At 36.8% G+C, this 18,169-nt stretch overlaps 1 protein-coding gene across 1 annotated transcript in view; it reads right to left on the bottom strand.

Moving 5' to 3' along the window:
* Positions 1-731: 731 nt before the first annotated feature.
* Positions 732-18,169, bottom strand: part of il17rb (interleukin 17 receptor B) — a 42,202-nt gene continuing 24,764 nt past the window's right edge. The window contains exons 7-12 of the mRNA XM_073867471.1: positions 7,284-7,423; positions 7,125-7,193; positions 6,942-7,011; positions 5,791-5,871; positions 2,341-2,610; positions 732-2,133 (exon numbers count right to left, since the gene is read on the bottom strand). Coding sequence (XP_073723572.1) covers positions 1,847-2,133; positions 2,341-2,610; positions 5,791-5,871; positions 6,942-7,011; positions 7,125-7,193; positions 7,284-7,423 — 917 coding nt within the window. The 3' untranslated portion in view covers positions 732-1,846. The remainder of the gene's footprint in view (positions 2,134-2,340; positions 2,611-5,790; positions 5,872-6,941; positions 7,012-7,124; positions 7,194-7,283; positions 7,424-18,169) is intronic.

Genomic DNA, 18,169 nt, shown 5'->3' with positions numbered 1-18,169 from the left:
ACCTTTAAAAGATCCTACAGTTTCCTGCTATTGCTCAAGTGAAAGGGTAATTTACCCTAAATACTTGACACTTCAGCTTATACTTTCATAGTATTTTTATTCAAATGTAATGTAATTAAAATATAATATAAAATTATATTTTTTTCCTCCCATCCCAAATATTTCCCACCATCATGTTCCTTAAAAGGCTCCGTAAATAAGGAATACTTAATTCAAAATTCATTATTATGTCATTGTCTCTTCCTGTAAACTGTGTGCCAGTTTTGATCTTTTAATAATAATTTCATAATGATCCTTACTTTGTAAAGTCAAGCAGCAGAAGTTAAGTGACAATGTGCAAATACTACTGACCTATTTTGGGGTGAACTAAATATGCAAGGCTAGTCTTACATGTCACTATTTATAGCACAGAGGGCGTTCATCCTTTGCTGAGACACTTTTGAAAACTTTGGGGGCATAAATTAAGAGTAGACTGCCCATAAATATATAATGTGTTACATGAAAGTATATTGCAAAAATATGACTTTGTTACTTGTTTTCAGTACAAATATCAAAAAATTCTTAAATCAAGATGTTTTTCCTGATCTAAGAAAATAAGTCTGATTTTTAAACTAAAAAAACAACAACATATAATTTAAGTTAATTTGTGCTTAAAACAAGCAAAACTATCTGCCAATGGGGTAAGGAAAAAATCTTGAAATAAGTTTACTTTTTTTCATAAACACTTAATTTAAACAAATTTTAATGTAAAAGGCTTTTTTTTCAAATATGGGTTACCATACATTAGCAATCATGTAGATACACATTAATAAAGGCAGTACATAACTAAAACCGAAGCTTATCAGGTATACAGCATAAATGGTAGTACTGGAAAATAAATGTACATTAGCAATTGAGCAATTACGTGCCAAGGTCATCATTACCATAAAAAGAAAGTTGGGCACAGACAAACAGACCTGCTTTTAAAATGTTTACTTGGGTCTGTACAATACCTTATTTTATTTTACATGTAAACATTCTCATTACATATAATAAATATTTCATGTTTTGTTACATCACATACAAGATGTGCACCAGCATCACATTCATGCCTTTGGTTTTTCCTCATAATACACTTTAATAAAATTTAAATATTTTAAACATTGATATTATTATGTTCAGCTAAGACCCCTTTATCATGTGGATATCAGTATATGACTTAAAAGTTAAAAGTTTGAAAATGGTACAGTCTTCTATCTGCCTTTTTGGGGTGTAGCTTAACCTTATTTTGCCTGTCAGTTGGATTTTTTATCAGAGCTATATTGAAAACTATAGCAATAAATATAGCAAAAATATCAACGAAATTCATTGTTCACGTCGTGAGCAATATTATTATCTTTAACTATCCAATAGTCTGGTGTTTGTGATATTAGACCTTTTGTTTATTCATATTGATTTTAAACAATTGTGATGATGCAAACTTTGCTACTGAAGAACAGATGTAGCATGTTAAAGAAATTTTGTTTTCACTCATATAGCAGGACTAAACTTATCTTATATACTAAAACTGTGTTGAATTGCTAATGATCATTACAAAATAAATGAAGCTGATTGATTTATGGAAATGATTTATTAGCTTATGTATTATACTGTTGATAATATATGTCTAGAGATTGCAGAGCGATACACAATATAGTAAAGAATGGCTTGAAATAAAAATAAAGATGAATGTTAGTATTGTATGGACCTTCATAACTACTGTATGGTGCTCATCTGCTCATATCATGCAAAGAGTTGAAGACTTTGTTCTGTGCTAATACTGTACTGATCCAGTAAAGGTTGGTTTCACTTCCCCAGCTGGTTTATTTCATGGGAAATTATTGAAGCATCTTATCCGCAATGATCTCTGGAGGTTTGTTCGGTTTGAGATCTTCTGATGAAGCTTCTGCTGATCTCGGGGCAGAACAAACATCCCACAGCCTCTCAGTTCAACAGGCACCTTCCTCTTCTCCTCATTCTGCTCCAGGTCGATGACCCAAAACTTGTCCAGCTTGTGTGGGTCGTGGGCTGAGCTGGTAACCAGGTTTAGGGCCAAGGCGAAAAGACTGCTGGCAGAGGCTGAAACAGTGTGGTGTGGATTCACTTTTATGTCTTCTGCAAAGAGAGACGAGCAAAGAATAAATCTTAGACTTTTGAATTGTTGACAAACCAGGACCTCTGACCCCTTAAACTTTGCATGATAAATATTGTAAATCTGAATTTTGGGAGTGTGTTTTGTTTACAGCTCTGGCACTTTAGGTTGAGGAACATATGACTTAAAAGTCAATCAATACAAGAAATAAAGCACGTGGTTTAATATACCAGTAAGTGGATGTTGAGGTGGTAAGACGAAGAGAATTTTGTCAGCGAGTTCAGCCTCCGTGTGAAGCCAGCGGATTAGACCTTGTTCTGATAAACTTCCTCTGTCCCAGGTGTCAATCACGACTCTTATATCTCCACAGCTCTGCAATGACTCTGCCAGGAGCATCACTTTGTGCTGAAATACACCATCTACTGCAGGATACACAACCAACACCTGAACGCATGTGGTGAGCTCTGAGCCACTGCTGTGACCCCATACAAACATCCGACCTGAAGGAAGACGAGAGGCTTAGATAGTATAATCAAAGTCATTGCTAGGTTTTGTGTCAGCTAATGGTTCATAATGAACAGAAATTATTAGAATTTTTGTGATGGTTTCTATTGATATTTCAGCAGGGTACTACAGCTTCTTTGATTAATTATTCGTGCAAAGTGATCTATCAGGGATGGAGAAAGACTAAAATTCACCAAACACAGGTTAATAGGGATATGGATATTTATGAGATGACTGGTTTTAGCTCTTTAGGTTTGCGTAGATGGTTCCATTGGCATATTTTTATTTACAAAGCTATTAACAGTAATTTACCCAGCTATTTTAACAGTCTGTTGACCTGGAATCATTCCATTTACAATCTCCGCTCCGTTCACATTCTGGCTTTAAACATTCCACGTATAACAACTAAATTTGGTAAGACTGCTTTTAGTTATGCTGCTCCTTGGTGTTGGAATCTGCTCCAAAAAGTTTTGAAGCTTTCTGTTTTTAGCTTGAACATTTTAAACAATTACTTAAATGTTCCAAATTTGAACAATGTACATGTTTTCAATGAACCCTTTATGTTTTTTTTTTTTTTAAGTTTTATATGTACTGTAAATCTGTTAATGTTTGTTGTGTCCGTTTCTGTGATTCTGTGTTATTTGTGTAATTGTTGTTCCAGGGCTCCCTTGTAAAAGAGATTTGAATATCTCAATGGGACATCACCTGGTAAAATAAAGGGTAAATAAATATTAAAAATACAATAGACATGTTTACAGTTTTGCTCAGCTGAAAGTAGAGGATTATGACAAGAATGATCACTATGTTAGCGATAGAACTGCGTTATAGAAATACACATTTAGTGACACTGAGGCGTTGTAATGTTTGCACACCATTTTAACACTAGACTGACTAGCTTAGGTTCTCATGGTTTATTGGTTGCGCTGATGGCTTTGTTGCTTGACATCGGTTGTGGTGTCACATTGGACTCGGCCATGAATGTTGTTAATCTTGGGGTATAAGACGATTCTGCAAACAAGAGTCTGTGCTTTTACCCTTTCACATGGCTTACAATTTTGAGCCTCACCCATTTTGGAGATATTTTACACAAAGTTTGCATTTAGCATTCGTTTCCATTTTGGGATCCTTATCCAGCCAGTCTTTATAGTCAGGATTGTAAAATGCACCTTTACCCATTGTGGCCGATCGTTCGATTCACACTCCAATGCAAAATTTGACAATGTTCAATGTGTTTAGTCGAACAGCTTGGGGCACCTGACTCTCATATTTTTACTGCTGCTTAACTGCATAACATCCAATCACAGCACACAGTCCTGCAGCAGATTTGGTCTAGCGCTGATCTTATGGCAGCTCCAAACAATATAAAATAAATTTATAATTCTTGATTTTATATTGAAAGACATTTAATAGACTGGAAATTAATATTTTTCTCAAAACTCAATTTTCTTTTTTCCATACTAATCCAGCCTTCGAAAACATTCAAATCAAATTCCATACTTTTCCAAAATGCATAGGAACCCTGCCTCTATGCTATTTGTGCAGGATACAGTATTGAAACAACGCCCCCCCCAACCCCCGCTGAGCTGAAATAGTGATTGGCACTAAAACTGCATGTTAATTCTTTGGATTTCAAATTTCAGAAGAATCAAAAAACACTATTTAAAGTTTATTGTTGAAGTCAAATCTGTTCAATATACTGCTGCCATCTGACCTGTGCTGATCCTCTGGAGCTTTGACATTTTGCAGTTTTTAAACACATGATAGGAGTCTCATCCATCAGTGTGAATGGATAACGAATGAAATGATGCAGACTTTACAAACCAGATAAAAGCTAAATATTGAATTAATGGAAACCCAGAAATTAGCACTTTTGTTTTTATCTGCTGATGTATGAAGATCCTCCAATGGTACAAAATTAACCCACTGATTCTTGAAACTTTGGCAAAAACATGTCCCACTAAGAAAAGTGCTAATTCTGTTGGAAATTAATAACATTTTAAATGAAGAAAAAGAATCAATGTTATAATCAGGGGGTCCTTTGCAAATATGTAAGGTTTTTTTATAGGTTTATTTTTATTTTGTATTAATTTAATGATAAAAACTACAAAGTGAGTTTTGAACAACATTTACTATTATTTTGTAATTGCTCAAAATGTGTCCCACATATTCGTCACCACCGTCAGATATTTTTAAAAAGCAATAAAATCAGACAACTACAGGGTCAACTGCATTCCCGAGGACCCCATTTTCAAACCTTCAGCTCTACTGCATGCTTCAAGATCACTCAAGCTCCTGTATGTTTGCTATTTTCTCTTAAACTTCTTCATATTTTTGGACACTGCTACTGTGACAACCATAACATGTCAACACAGTTATCTTTGTAAAAAAATATTAGATTAGATTATGAAATAAATGTATAATTTTTAAGAAGAGGTCTGAAGTAGCTAGCAACAGACGGGAAACAAGATGGCTAATGTGAACCACTCATCTATTTTTTTAATCTATATTAGGTTTTTGTCACCACCGTCAGATGTCACCACCGTCACCGTCTTTTCTGTCAGGTTTTATGTATTTTAGGAAGTTATGATTTGATATTTTTTCATCACAGTGCTCAGGATTGTTATTTTTTGGACCAAATATTAAAGCATGTTTAAGCAAGAAGCCATTGACTTGAGTGGTTTACATTTTGGAATAATGAGGCCAATGTCACCACCGTCAGATTAGTGTCACCACCGTCAGACGTAGTTTTATTTGTTTTAAATGAATATGCTTACAATATGTTTCTTCAGTGCTGTTGAGTTATTAAATGAATAGCCTCTATTAATACAAAAATATGTTTATTAAATAAAAAAACATTACTTTTTCTATTTAGGCTTAAAGTAAACATTGTACGAGTAATAGCTGGAAAAACCTATTTTTATGAAAAAAAATACGAACAGGGGAGGTTGCACCAGTAAATTGCTGAACAGCCAAGACCTTGGTCTATAATGATATACCTTCAGATTTTGTAATTTAACTAACTTTTTTTTCAAAATTTAAGCCTGTTTTATCCAAATTCCCAAGAATCACTGAACCATTATATCATAGCAGTGTGCAGATGTTTGATTTTTAATTTACAATCCCATAACCATTTTATTTTAATTAATAATATGTAAAGGTACTGAGTGTTTTCTTACGCATGAAGTAGCAGACGAACACAACAAGAAGAAACACTAGCACACATCCAACAGCAACAGCGACAGCCAGTCCTGAGCTGTCTAAAACACAAAATCACAGACAAAACTCATTAAACTAGATGAATTGAAATATTTATTTTATTTAGCACTTTATTATTAAAAGGCAGGATAGGCAGGAATTATCTAAAAAAATTTTTTTTACAAATTCGTTTAAACTGTCTTTATATAACAACACACAAGTCAAATGCAAGTACTCTGAAAAAGAGAGTACAAAAATCGAGTGTCTGCAGACTTCCCACGACCGTTCCAAACACAGCTCATTTTTCCATTCACTCCACCCCCTCCTTTCTGGGTTTCTTATTAAGCCACGCCCCCAAAACACATGAACGCGCTGGGAGCAGCATTTACCTGAGACGAGTGGAGAGGAACGAGCGCGGTGCATATAGTAACATCATGTCACAATCACATGTAATAATACACCTAACTTTATCACTATGAATATAAACAAATAGGATGGCTTTTAGTACTCACTATTAAGCCAGTGTTTTGCATGGAAGAGTTTCCGTGATGAAAGCAGTGTTGACTCTGATGACGACTACACTCCGGAGACAATACCGCTACCGCATCGTCGACTCGAGGAAAATTCACGCGATATTTACTCTCGTTTGATTGCTTCGTTTATTCCTTTGTTTGCTTTTTTTGCCTTGTTTGCATTCGCTGACTGGATATGCAGGTACTGTGAGTTCTGAATGCACTTTCTCTGCCATACTTTTGTTCTTCCTAGAGTGCCTCGTGCACGTTCAAATCAATCAGGTGTGCGCATGTGTGGGCAGATCCCATAGCAACAGGGGTGGTGCCATGGTCGCGAGAGAGAGTGATAGTCGCGTAAGCCCATCATTTGTTTCGTCCCGGATGGAAATAATTAACTGTGTTTAAAACAGCTGTGAGAGGTCCACAGACACCCGAGTCCCACACTCTCTCTTTCAGAGTACTTTAATTATGTATTTGTATATAAAGACAGTTTAAACAAATTTGCAAAAAAGCTTCCCTAGATAATTCCTGCCTATCCTGCCTTTAACACAATGTTTGAAAACATTTTTTTTTATTAAAAACTATTGATTGATATAAGCATGAAAATGTGAGATACTTACTTGTACACTTCACTTCATGTTTAACAGTACAACAGTGTAAATCCTCACAGTTTTCAATGAATGGGATGATCTGGCATATAGAGTTGAGGGCCTTTAATTAATTCATGACTTATTTAGAGGTCATATGATGTAGACAACGAAAGAGATCGGCCACAGTTACAGAACTTGATTTTTGATAATCACCCATATCATGAAGTCTTTACAGGTCCCAGAGTATGTCAGTTCAACTTTAAGCTTTTCTTCTTTTCCCACCTGTAAGACAAACAGAAATAAATGTCAGAAACCCTGTCCATGTTTGAAAACCTGAAATTGTTTCGTATGCAGACTGTGGTGAAAACAAACCTCCTTTATTAAAGTAGAGTTCAATATATCAGTTTCGTCCCTGAGTTCAACGAGGTACCTATCAGTCATTGAAGTGGTAAAAAACTTCACAGCTATCTTTTCATCATAAAGGATTGAAGAAACATTAGCATCCCATGGATCTACAGGAAGTAGAAAGCCAAAAACAACATCTAAATAAACCCCTGTTGAACTTTTCCAAAGTAAATTGACATCTGATTTTGACTTTGCCGGCAATAAAACGGGCAACAACAAAAAATCCCACAGGCACGGATTTTCAACCAGAAACCTTTTATGTGTTGGCTGTTTGTTTACACAACATCAGCATTAATTGTGGTGTTCTGAAAACACCAACTTATGGTGCGAGTCACTGAAATCATTTCTGTGTAAGCTACAAAAACAGAAGTCTGTTAAAACATTGATGTGATTTGGGCATGTGCGTGTATAAAACATAATGGTGGCCAACAGGACTGTGTTTGTACTGCTCAAGATACTCAAGTTCTCCAACAAAGCTTGTAACATTTTAAATCTTCAATATAGTCCACGATCACTTAAATAAATCATCAGTTGGAACAAAATTGTTTGATGCTTGGTGACAGTTGGGTCTATAGAAGAATGTGTATGTGTGCATGTGTGTAGTAATGTTTCTTAACAATATAACATAGCCAGGGTTTAAGTTGGGCTGGGTGTTTTCAGTCGATTCCTATCAAAGGTAAGCTTCATGCTCGCAAGTGCCTTGTAGCATGAACGCCCCCAAAAGTTTACAAGATTACGTCAGACCTACCTTACGCTCACCAATGTCTTGTACCCATCAACACTACCCTCACCCTAAACTAAACCAATGAGATTAGCTGCATGGGCAGCACTTTCGCTGAACTAGTTTGAGAAAAGAGTAACGCCGGTTTCACACCGCAAGCGTGAGCAGCGCGTTTGCGTAGCATGAGCAGCGCGTGAGGAGAGCGTTTGCTGGGCGTGTCCATTGTGCTTTCACACCGGCTTGCGTTTGCAGCGCATACTGTGCAGTTTAATAAGAGTATAACAATCTCAAGTTCACATTACTTCATTTTGCATGCAGTAATGAGCAAAACCTCTTCAAGACACTTTTTTACGGTCACTGTAATTTACATAACTGTGATTTGTTTAACCCACATTGTTTTCGTGCTGTTCTGGTCCGTGTAATGACAGATATAGACACAGTACACAATTATAGATATAAAAAGCCCTTCTGGTGTTTTAAAATATTTAATTGCTTTCTTTTAAATTGCTCAAAGTCATGACTGTTTGAAACACACTTGGCATCACATTTATGATTTAATGGTAAAATTACACTTTTTCGCGTCAATCCACGACCATTTATAGCATAAACAATGCACTGTCACTTTAATTGAGGGTGAGCAGCGCAGCAAAAATAGAGCCAACGCCGAAACGATCGCAGCACTGCTGCTTCAGCGACGCTCCTGCCACGCGAGCACTTGTGCGGGGTGCATGCTTTAACTTGTTAACATGGGCACCAAAAAAAACATGTACAGTAGGGAGAGCCGATCCACCCTGTACGCAGGCTACGCGAGCTGTGTAGGGCCCCGCACCACTAGGGGGCTCCCTTGTTCTTAACTTCATGCAGCGCTGCAACGACCAGCTGGCGAGTGACATGATTGTGCCACGCGAGCAATTCAAAATTATAACAAGCAGTATGATCTCACGATACTTCAATTACAGTTGTCAGTCCATCTGGGTGATTCTCACGAAACCATTGAAACACCACGGCACTAATGATTTTAGCTTTAAAATGTGTAATATAGTAACATTAAAAAGCATCAGAATTAACCCAATACTGTGTTCTACCTTTTGTGATTTCAACATAAGAAATTATAATTGTAAATTTTATCTCATTTTCTGCTGAAATTCTCATTACCGCAATGTGTCCGGCTGTGTTTGAACATGCGTTATGTTGTAATTTAATCAAATTGACACAGAAATATTAAGAAAAAAATAAATGGATGTTTTGCTAGACTACTTTAGATGACAGAAAAAATATTTACTGAATATTCATGTATAATAATAATGAAGAAAAATTAGGAAAATGATGTGTCCATGCCTGATGTTCTCATCCTCCGCAACACTTTTTAAGAGCAGTTTAAGCACACATACAGAATTTTAATAAAGTTTGATTTTGAGTGACCAAGCACATGGACCAGTTACTTCAAGATGGCTACCAGGTAATATCTTTTTTTTACAGTTAATTTGAAATATTGTCTTGTCAGAATGCTTACACCACATTTTGATTATCATTACCGCAAGAGATGCTTATTAAATGTTAATTTAATTAATAGAAGCATAATACTTTGATTTTAAATGCATGTGCAGAATCTCCAAATTCTGTTCTTTCAGGTTTGTCATGTCATTTTGAAAATATGTCAGTGTTGATGTTTTCTGACTGTTGCGGTAATGAGATTTTTTAGGACTAATTTTTTTAATTATGTTACAAAAAGTGTTAAATGATAAGTAAAAGTTTTTAAATTAATGTTCCCATTTACTCCAGACTTTGTTTTTCAATTTTAGGAAGAAAAGTAAATTTAAGCAATTTTAACATTTTCATGCTTGACATTTTTAAAACCAAGTTTTCGTGAGAATCACCCATCTATGCAGCTCCGCATACGGTTGACGTGCCTATCAACATGTGTCTTCATTCGGATATTACAGCTATCTGTCTGGAGCAGGAAAGACAAGCACCAGAAGGTGAAGTAAAAAGATTAAGAACACAAAATTCCTATTTATGTCACAACTCGCACACACAAAAAGTTAGATCCATAAGCAGTTTAATAAGGGTGATCAGAAATCCTAATCCATCCAAGCAAAGGTCAATATCCATATAGACCCCTTCAAGGTTTGTAAACATTGAATGACTATCGGGTGCGCGCGCAGCACGGGGTCGAACTGTTCATAACATTTAGGCTTTATAATTTAATCTAACAGGGCTGAAAAATTATGACTTACCTGAAATGAAGTGAGCACTACAAACACAAGCCTCTTTGATATTTGCATTGTCCCAGTCTGCACGTTAATTGCTTGCAGACGCAGATGTTGTATTTTTTTGTTTTTGAGATTCTGCAGGAATCGCGAAAACTTAACGGAAGACCTGATGCGATTTTCACAGCCCACGACGTAAGTAGGCATTTTTGACGATACCGAATAATACGCAACTCAATCTGCTGTAATGACTTTTCTGACCCCGACATGCGCAGTGGGAACAGCCTGTGACGTGAACCGTGAAGGGGTCTATACACAATCCAGAACATATATCAAAACACAGAGTGCGATGTGACTTACAATAAGGAATCCATAACATTGACTGAACAGACAGGGCTTAAATACACAAACACTTAACAAGGTGAGTGGAAACAGCTGAGTGCAATGATCAATGATAACACAGACAGGATTATGGGAGATGCAGTTCATGGTACATGTGACAGTGAGGGGAAGAGACATCTGGTGGCTACTCTGAGAACAACACTAATACAACATGACAAACACAGAACACAGTCTAAAGCCTGGAATGCACTGCACGATTTTTGTCCTCTTATAAGATCATTACCTTATCACACTATGGGATATGTATCGTTTAAGCTCGGGTACGAGAGGCGTGTAGACTGTGCGATGATAACACAGAAGCTTCTGCGGCTGCGTCACACGTTGCGCAACGTCACCAGCATGCGCTCGTGGTAAACAAATACCGGCGCGCAGGTCGTAGCAGCAAACACACTGTGCGGTGATCATGCCGAATTTCTGACACTGCCAGAAAACTATCGTAGGCTATCTTTGGACGCAAGACCGGGAAAACGGCCGTCTTTGAACCTCTCTCACTGTACGACATAGGACCACCGATGGAGAGCCACGATCACAGAAATCGTGACGATAATTTCACGATGGCAATCTTTCGTCTGGGACAGCCAATTATCGTGCAGTGTATCCCGGCCTTAACATTGTGACAATTTAGTCTTGACTAACCATGCAATGGATTTATAACAAACACTGCAGTCCAAATCCCTAGATTCAGTTTTAGTCCAGTGTGTTTTGTTAAAAATGCTTGTACACATTAATAATTAAAATCTTTCATACGTGTTTAAAAAAAATAAACACATTTATTAAACACATTAAATTGTTTGCTTAGACATATATGCATTTATGTTTACTTAGTATCACAACGACATTCAACCATATGATTTTAAAAACAGGCGAACAACACTTCAAGCCACAGCTTCTGCTGTTTGTACAACATCTGCTAAATCTAACACTTCCTTTAGTTTCCAGAGGTTTCCCTAAAGTTGAGGTAATACACAAGAGGTGGGTAGTTAATATACAACAAGACGATGTAAACATTTACCAAGCACACAAGAGTGTGTAGCCAACATTTCTAAACTACTGACCTCCAACTCTTTCATTGGTACAACTAGATGAATGTAATGTCACACACCGCAGTGGCGTAGCGTCTAGGTATGCATGTGCATATGGGTATGGCCCCATCCATAAAGATGATGTGATATACATGAATTTTACTGTTAACGTCTTTATGCAGATTGTGTTTTATGAGCATGATCTGTTAAAAGTGATTTAGTGTTTGTGTTTGCTCAGACTGCGTACCATGTGTGTTGGTGAATCCCTCGTGGTCTTTGTAATAAATGCCTCTTTGTTACACTTGTTGTTTGGAGCCTGTTATTCCCTGTGTAATTTTTCATCTTACTTTAACTTGACAGTACAACATAAATCTTATCTGAAACCATGCGTTCTGAACCAATACTATCTGTCAACTTTGATCCGTCCAATTGAAAGCAAACATGTTTAAGGCTTTGTCCACACGAAGCCGGTGCATTCCCTATCCGATAATTTTTTTCCTTGTTCTAAAAAAATAAACCCAGGGTTTCCGCGGGGTTGTAAAAGGTAGTAAAAGGTAGTAAATTAAATTATGCCAAATTAAGGCCAGTAAAAAGTAGTAAAAAGTAGTAAACGTCATCTGACGAGGTAGTACATTTTCGATTGCCTTTTGTAATGTTATGATGCCTGGAAATTAGTTCAAATCGCCTGCATATCTGGGCAAATAATCAAAGATCTTTCGTCTCTGGGATGTGATCAAAGCCTGGAGTGGAGCCAAATCACGTTCCTCTCTCCGCTGTAAGCGTACTGTAATCACTACGGACCGGATCCACTCCGTGTTTTCTGACTGTATCACGTTAAGCTGAGGTAAAACGTTTTCAGCTAGCATGGTCAAACTTATAATGCAGGAAGGCTCCGATGTTTTGAAGATCAATAAAGGTGTAAAAGACGATTGACTTGGCTTAGCGAAATAATGAAGATTGGCAAGCCTTTCAGTTCGTGGGATAAGAAAACCAAACAGGTAATTGCGTGTCTTTGCACAGTATGACTAACGTAAGGGGTCCTGTATTTTGGGGGTAAATGATTTCACACGTTACTGATCATCCGCGGCACGCTTTTTAATGCTATGCTGATTTAACCAGTGGCTGATACAACTGGTTTGTTAAACTCGTAGGTAAACTTGTGGTGGCATCCAAATCCCGTGAGAGCGATTGACGAGGAATCATAAGAGGAGCCTGCTTCCGAAATGCTCTCGCGGGACTTTGATGTCATCCACCTGTCGGTTCTTGCAGTTGCATTTGCGTGTGGTCATAAAAACGTAACATTTGTACATATATTTAAGCACAGCAGTTTAAAAACAGGTGATTTTAAGCCATTCAAACACAAACAACAGTGCGTCCGCTGTGAGGAGCACGCAAGCCGCGCATTCGTTTCTCATTGAGCTTGTGTTCTACGTATTTTTGCCGCTTAATTGGCCTTAAATAACACACATGCGTCAAAAATCCTGTCTTTGCAAATATCCTCATATAAACACGACCATTCAGGTCTTAGAAGAAAGTAAACAGCAGAAACATTGCGCATAAACTAGCACATCAGCGCTGCCTCTATTGTAACATAATATTTTGTTGATAAATGTAACTTACAGTCGTTCAATTAACAACTGTCACTATGGTTACAGACATCCTGTGTGAATTCTACACGAGTTTGACTCGAGTTACTCGTTCAGGGTTTATATTGATACATAACGTTACTGTATTAGAGCTGTGACTGTAAGCTGTTGTGTGAACAGAGCAGACCTTGGATTATTTGTTTATGTGTACTGAATAATATGATATGAAAAAGTTGTATTTGTTCACATTAGTAAATGCATTATATAACATAAACAAACAATGAAAAATATAGAGTATATAATCATTAATTAATTCTTGTTTATGTCATTACAGTAATTGACGATAGTTCATGGTGCATTCACTAATGTTAACAGTTTCAACTTTGATTAAAAAATTATTAGTAAATGCTAAAATAAATGCATTTACAATTAATAAATAATTAATAAAAGATTCATTAAAGGTGGTGATATTCATGTTTTCTTTTTATACAGTATAGTGAGTTATTTAGCTGTTTTGCCTTAATCTGAAATGCCCTGCAAACTACAGCTACCTATATGCCACATGAGACTCCAATATGGAATTTATGGCAAAAAATCTCCCCTTAAAATGCTATTGGTCTCGCCTACATAAAGTGTTAGGTAAAGGAATATGACTTGGCCTGAAAAATATTTCAGTCAGAAGAATTTTTTCACTTTAATTCTTTTTTGTATGTTATATATGTCAAAATCTGTGTAAATAATAGAAAGGTCGCTGATTAACACTTGCAATTCAGTGTCGTGATGGTTTTAAAAAATATTCTGAAGGTAGTAAAAAAGGTAGTAAAAAGTAGTAAATTTAACTTAAGGATTTCTGTATAAACCCTGAAACCGTAAACACGAAACCGACTGAAAGCGGTGTAGTATATATGCCGGACCAGTATGGGGCGCTGTAATTCTGCCACAGATATACACTATACACGAAGAAGAAGACTTTGAGCATGCGCATAACCAACGTATGGTGTTGTCCATTATCGCTTGTTGCTCACCACAATTGCATAGAAGCAATAGATTTTGCTGTAATAAAGCTAGTAGGCTTTAGTAGCTTCTGTAGCACAAACACAATCACGTAGTCCGCCGGTATTGTTGTTGCTGTTACGTGTGACGCTTCCGACACGTGATGTGATGACGTTTTCGCTTCACAAAATATATGTATTGGCTGTACACACGAAACTGCAAGGGTGTCGGTTTCAGATTTATCCACTTTAGGACCCGGTTTCAAAAAAATAGCGGTTTCACCGTCTCAAAACGCCGGATCCGTGTGGACGAAACGGCAATACGATAACAAATTTATACGTATACAGTGATATGCGTCTCCGTGTGGACAGCCCCTAAAAATCAGTCATGTTGTTGTTGTCTGACCTGTTCAGAAGATAAAGTCATCTCTGTGTCAATCTTTAATCTCTTTAGATGTTGAAAAGCCTTGCTGATAATAACTCACATGAGCTCTTTAACTGCTTAAGTTTATGTTGATTTTAACAAGAATCAGAATAAGGACTTGAGATGTTTGCATGATGTGTCCTTCCTTAGATGTGTCCCTAACTTTAAAGATTAAACCATCTAACTGGTGACTAGTTTAAACTTTAAGAAACAAAAGTACAAACACTCCATCATCCATCCACAGCAAATACACACGTGTGATATCTGAGTCCTCTTTTGTTTGATTGCTCTTTGTGTTTAACTGATCAAACCTACAGATTGCATCTTTAAAGCGCGTTTATCTCAAGCTCTTTTTTGTTGTATGAGCAAATGAGCAATGACAAAATTACTTTACACATTAACTCTTTCACCGCCAGCGTTTTTTAAAAAAAAAGTTGCCAGCCAGCGCCAGTGTTTTTCATGATTTTCACAAAACTTTAATGCCTTCCAGAAAATGTTCTTCTTTAAATATATAAACAAACAATATATAAAATTAAAGAACAGACCCTCTGCTTTCAGACAAAAAAAACTGTTTCATCCTACCTTCAGCAGTTCTTTTATAATCAGCTTTTGAATATGAGTAGGTTTCTGCAAAAACACCACATTTTGAGCAAAAAACAGAGATAATTCCATTTTTGTGACGGACTTTTCATAGAGATCCCATTCAGAGCGATCTTTAAAACAGACACGGACATGCAGCTGCTTGCCATATAGGGCAATAAAAAGTTTTTAAAAAGTTGCGGAAGGGCGCCACCTAGTGGATAATAGAGGTATTGCAGAAAGACGGAAAAACTCGTCATTGGCGGGGAAGCGTTTTCTCTTGATTGACGAGATATCTCGTCAATGGCGGGGAAAGAGTTAATTGTTTTGTTTTCACAAATGCGCCGATGAAGCATTTATACTGGTCACAAATATCTGTTTACACAAATATGTAAGAAATAATTGACTAAACAAAATAATAGGCTAGTCTCAATGTAATGAATGCATAAACTACTTTTTCAAGTTCTTAAACGATATAACAGATTTTACTTTTGCTAAGGGACAAAGGTGAAAAAAAGCCACTGCATTTATCTGTTTATCAAAGTTTAAGCCATCATCAGGTTTTTCACCCAAGGCTTTACAAAAAAGATAACTAAGGTTATTTTATATGAGCTAGGAGAATCAGACCCACCAAACACTTTAACTTCTGTTTTACTCTCATTAAAATGAAGGAAATGTAAAGCTAGCCATGCATTCACATCAGACAAACAGCCTTGAGTATTTCCATCCATAAGTATTATGTTTTAGGAGTAAATAAGGACGTGATAGCAATAAGGATCTGCATAGCAATGAAATAACACCCTATGCTTCTTATACATACACGCCAGTGGAAGTATATACAATGGAAAAACTATGGGTGCTCAAATAGATCCCTGGGGAACACTTTAAAAGTTACTTCAATGTATAATTTTTTTAATCAATATGTATGTGTGTTTCTTGGGATTAAACCTATGATTTTGCAATGCTTACACAATGCTATGTTGAGCCACAGGAACACAAGTCAACAGATTTGTCGTAGTTTAAATATTTAATATTACTAGTAGTCGAATGATTGGCTGTTTGTTCTAGCACACTGGAAGCCGTTGCTCTCATTCGAAAAAAGAGGAATAAAGAAAAATGCCAGCTCCATGGTATGACCATCATACTGCTAGAAAAATGGAACAAAATTATAGAAGCCTAAAGTTATGGCGTGCAGCATGGAAAGAGAGTGTTCAAAACTATAGACAGCCTATAAAAAACGCCAGATCCCATCTCAGTAAGCTTATTAAAGAAAATCATAACAACCCTTGTTTCCTCTTTAGTACAGTTGCGAAGCTGACTAGAAACAAAGAACAAACAGAAACCGATACTTATTTTCAACACAGTAGTAACTACTTCATGAACTTCTTTACTAACAAAATTACGTTTATTAGGGAAAACATCGTAGCTACACAAGCAGCCACCACTCTACACAATAGTACATTTAAAACTAGATTACCATACGAACATCTTGAGTCATTTATACCTACTACAATAACTTTAGCCAATCTCAAATCTCCCTTTTCTTTCTAAAATTAGAAAAAGTAGTGGCAAGCCAGCTATGCGCATTCTTAGTGAATAACAGTACATATGAAAAGTTCTAAACAGGATTCAGGCCCCACCACAGCACAGAGACAGCACTGCTTAGAGTTTAAAATGACCTCCTTTTAACCTCCGATCATGGTGAAATCTCAATTCTTATATTACTAGACCTTAGTGCAGCCTTTGACACAATAGATCACACAATCTTACTCAATAGACTACAAAACTATGTTGGCATCCGTGGTCAGGCGTCAGCCTGGTTTAGATCGGATCTAAGCAATCACTATCATTTTATGTAAATGAGGAAGAGTCTTATTACTCCCCGGTTAAATACGGCGTACCGCAGGGATCAGTTTTAGGTCCTATCCTGTTCTCGTTATATATGTTACCTCTAGGAGACATCATCAGGAAACATATCTTAAGTTTTCACTGCTATGTGGATGATACCCAGCTTTACATCTCCTCACATCCTAGCGAAACACACCAGTTCTGTAAACTAACAGACTGTATACACACATATCTTCCTTATGCTAAACTCCAATAAGACAGAGATACTTATTATTGAACCAAATCGCTCCAAACTGAACATGTCAGATTACAAGTTGCACATAGATAGCTGCACTGTGGTGCTATCTTCCACAGTTAAGAACTTAGTTGTGATGTTCGACAGCAATTTATCCTTCGATAGTCATATCTCCAACGTCTGCCGCACAGCATTCTTCCATCTTAGAACTATCTCACAAATACGCCATATGCAGTCTGCATCAGATGCAGAAAAGCTTATCCATGCTTTTATGACCTCTAGAATAGACTATTGTAACTCGTTACTCAGGGGATGCCATGCAAATCAGGTAAACAAGCTTCAGCTAGTTCAAACGCAGCTGAAAGAATGCTTATTTGTTCTAAGAAGTATGACCACATAAGGCCAATTTTGGCATCTTTACACTGGCTACCAGACAAATATCGCATACAAAGCCCTAATTTGCCTAGCACCCTTGTATCTTCGAGAATTAATATCAGAATACAATCCGTCACGTACACTGCGGTCTCAAAATTCTGGTCACTTGATTATCCCTAGAATATAAAAAGTGTCTAAAGGTGGTAGATCCTTTTCCTACTTAGCCCCCAAGTTCTGGAATGATTTGCCAACTGATGTCCGAGAATCAGACACAGTCATTCACTTTAAGTATAAACTTAAGACTTTTTTCTTTAACAAAGCATTCACATAATTGTCTAGTAAATGTACTTGTCTCGCCTGTACGGAACAAAGCATTCACATAACTCGTCTGGGTAATATGCTAATGCCGCAAAGCTAGCCTGTCTGGAACCAAGCAGATATCTCTTTCCCCGCCAGCGT

This window comes from Misgurnus anguillicaudatus, chromosome 5 (assembly GCF_027580225.2).
Source record: "Misgurnus anguillicaudatus chromosome 5, ASM2758022v2, whole genome shotgun sequence".
Classification (NCBI taxonomy): domain Eukaryota; kingdom Metazoa; phylum Chordata; class Actinopteri; order Cypriniformes; family Cobitidae; genus Misgurnus; species Misgurnus anguillicaudatus.
The sequence above is the reverse complement of the archived record's forward strand: the minus strand, read 5'-3'. Positions and strand labels throughout refer to the sequence as shown.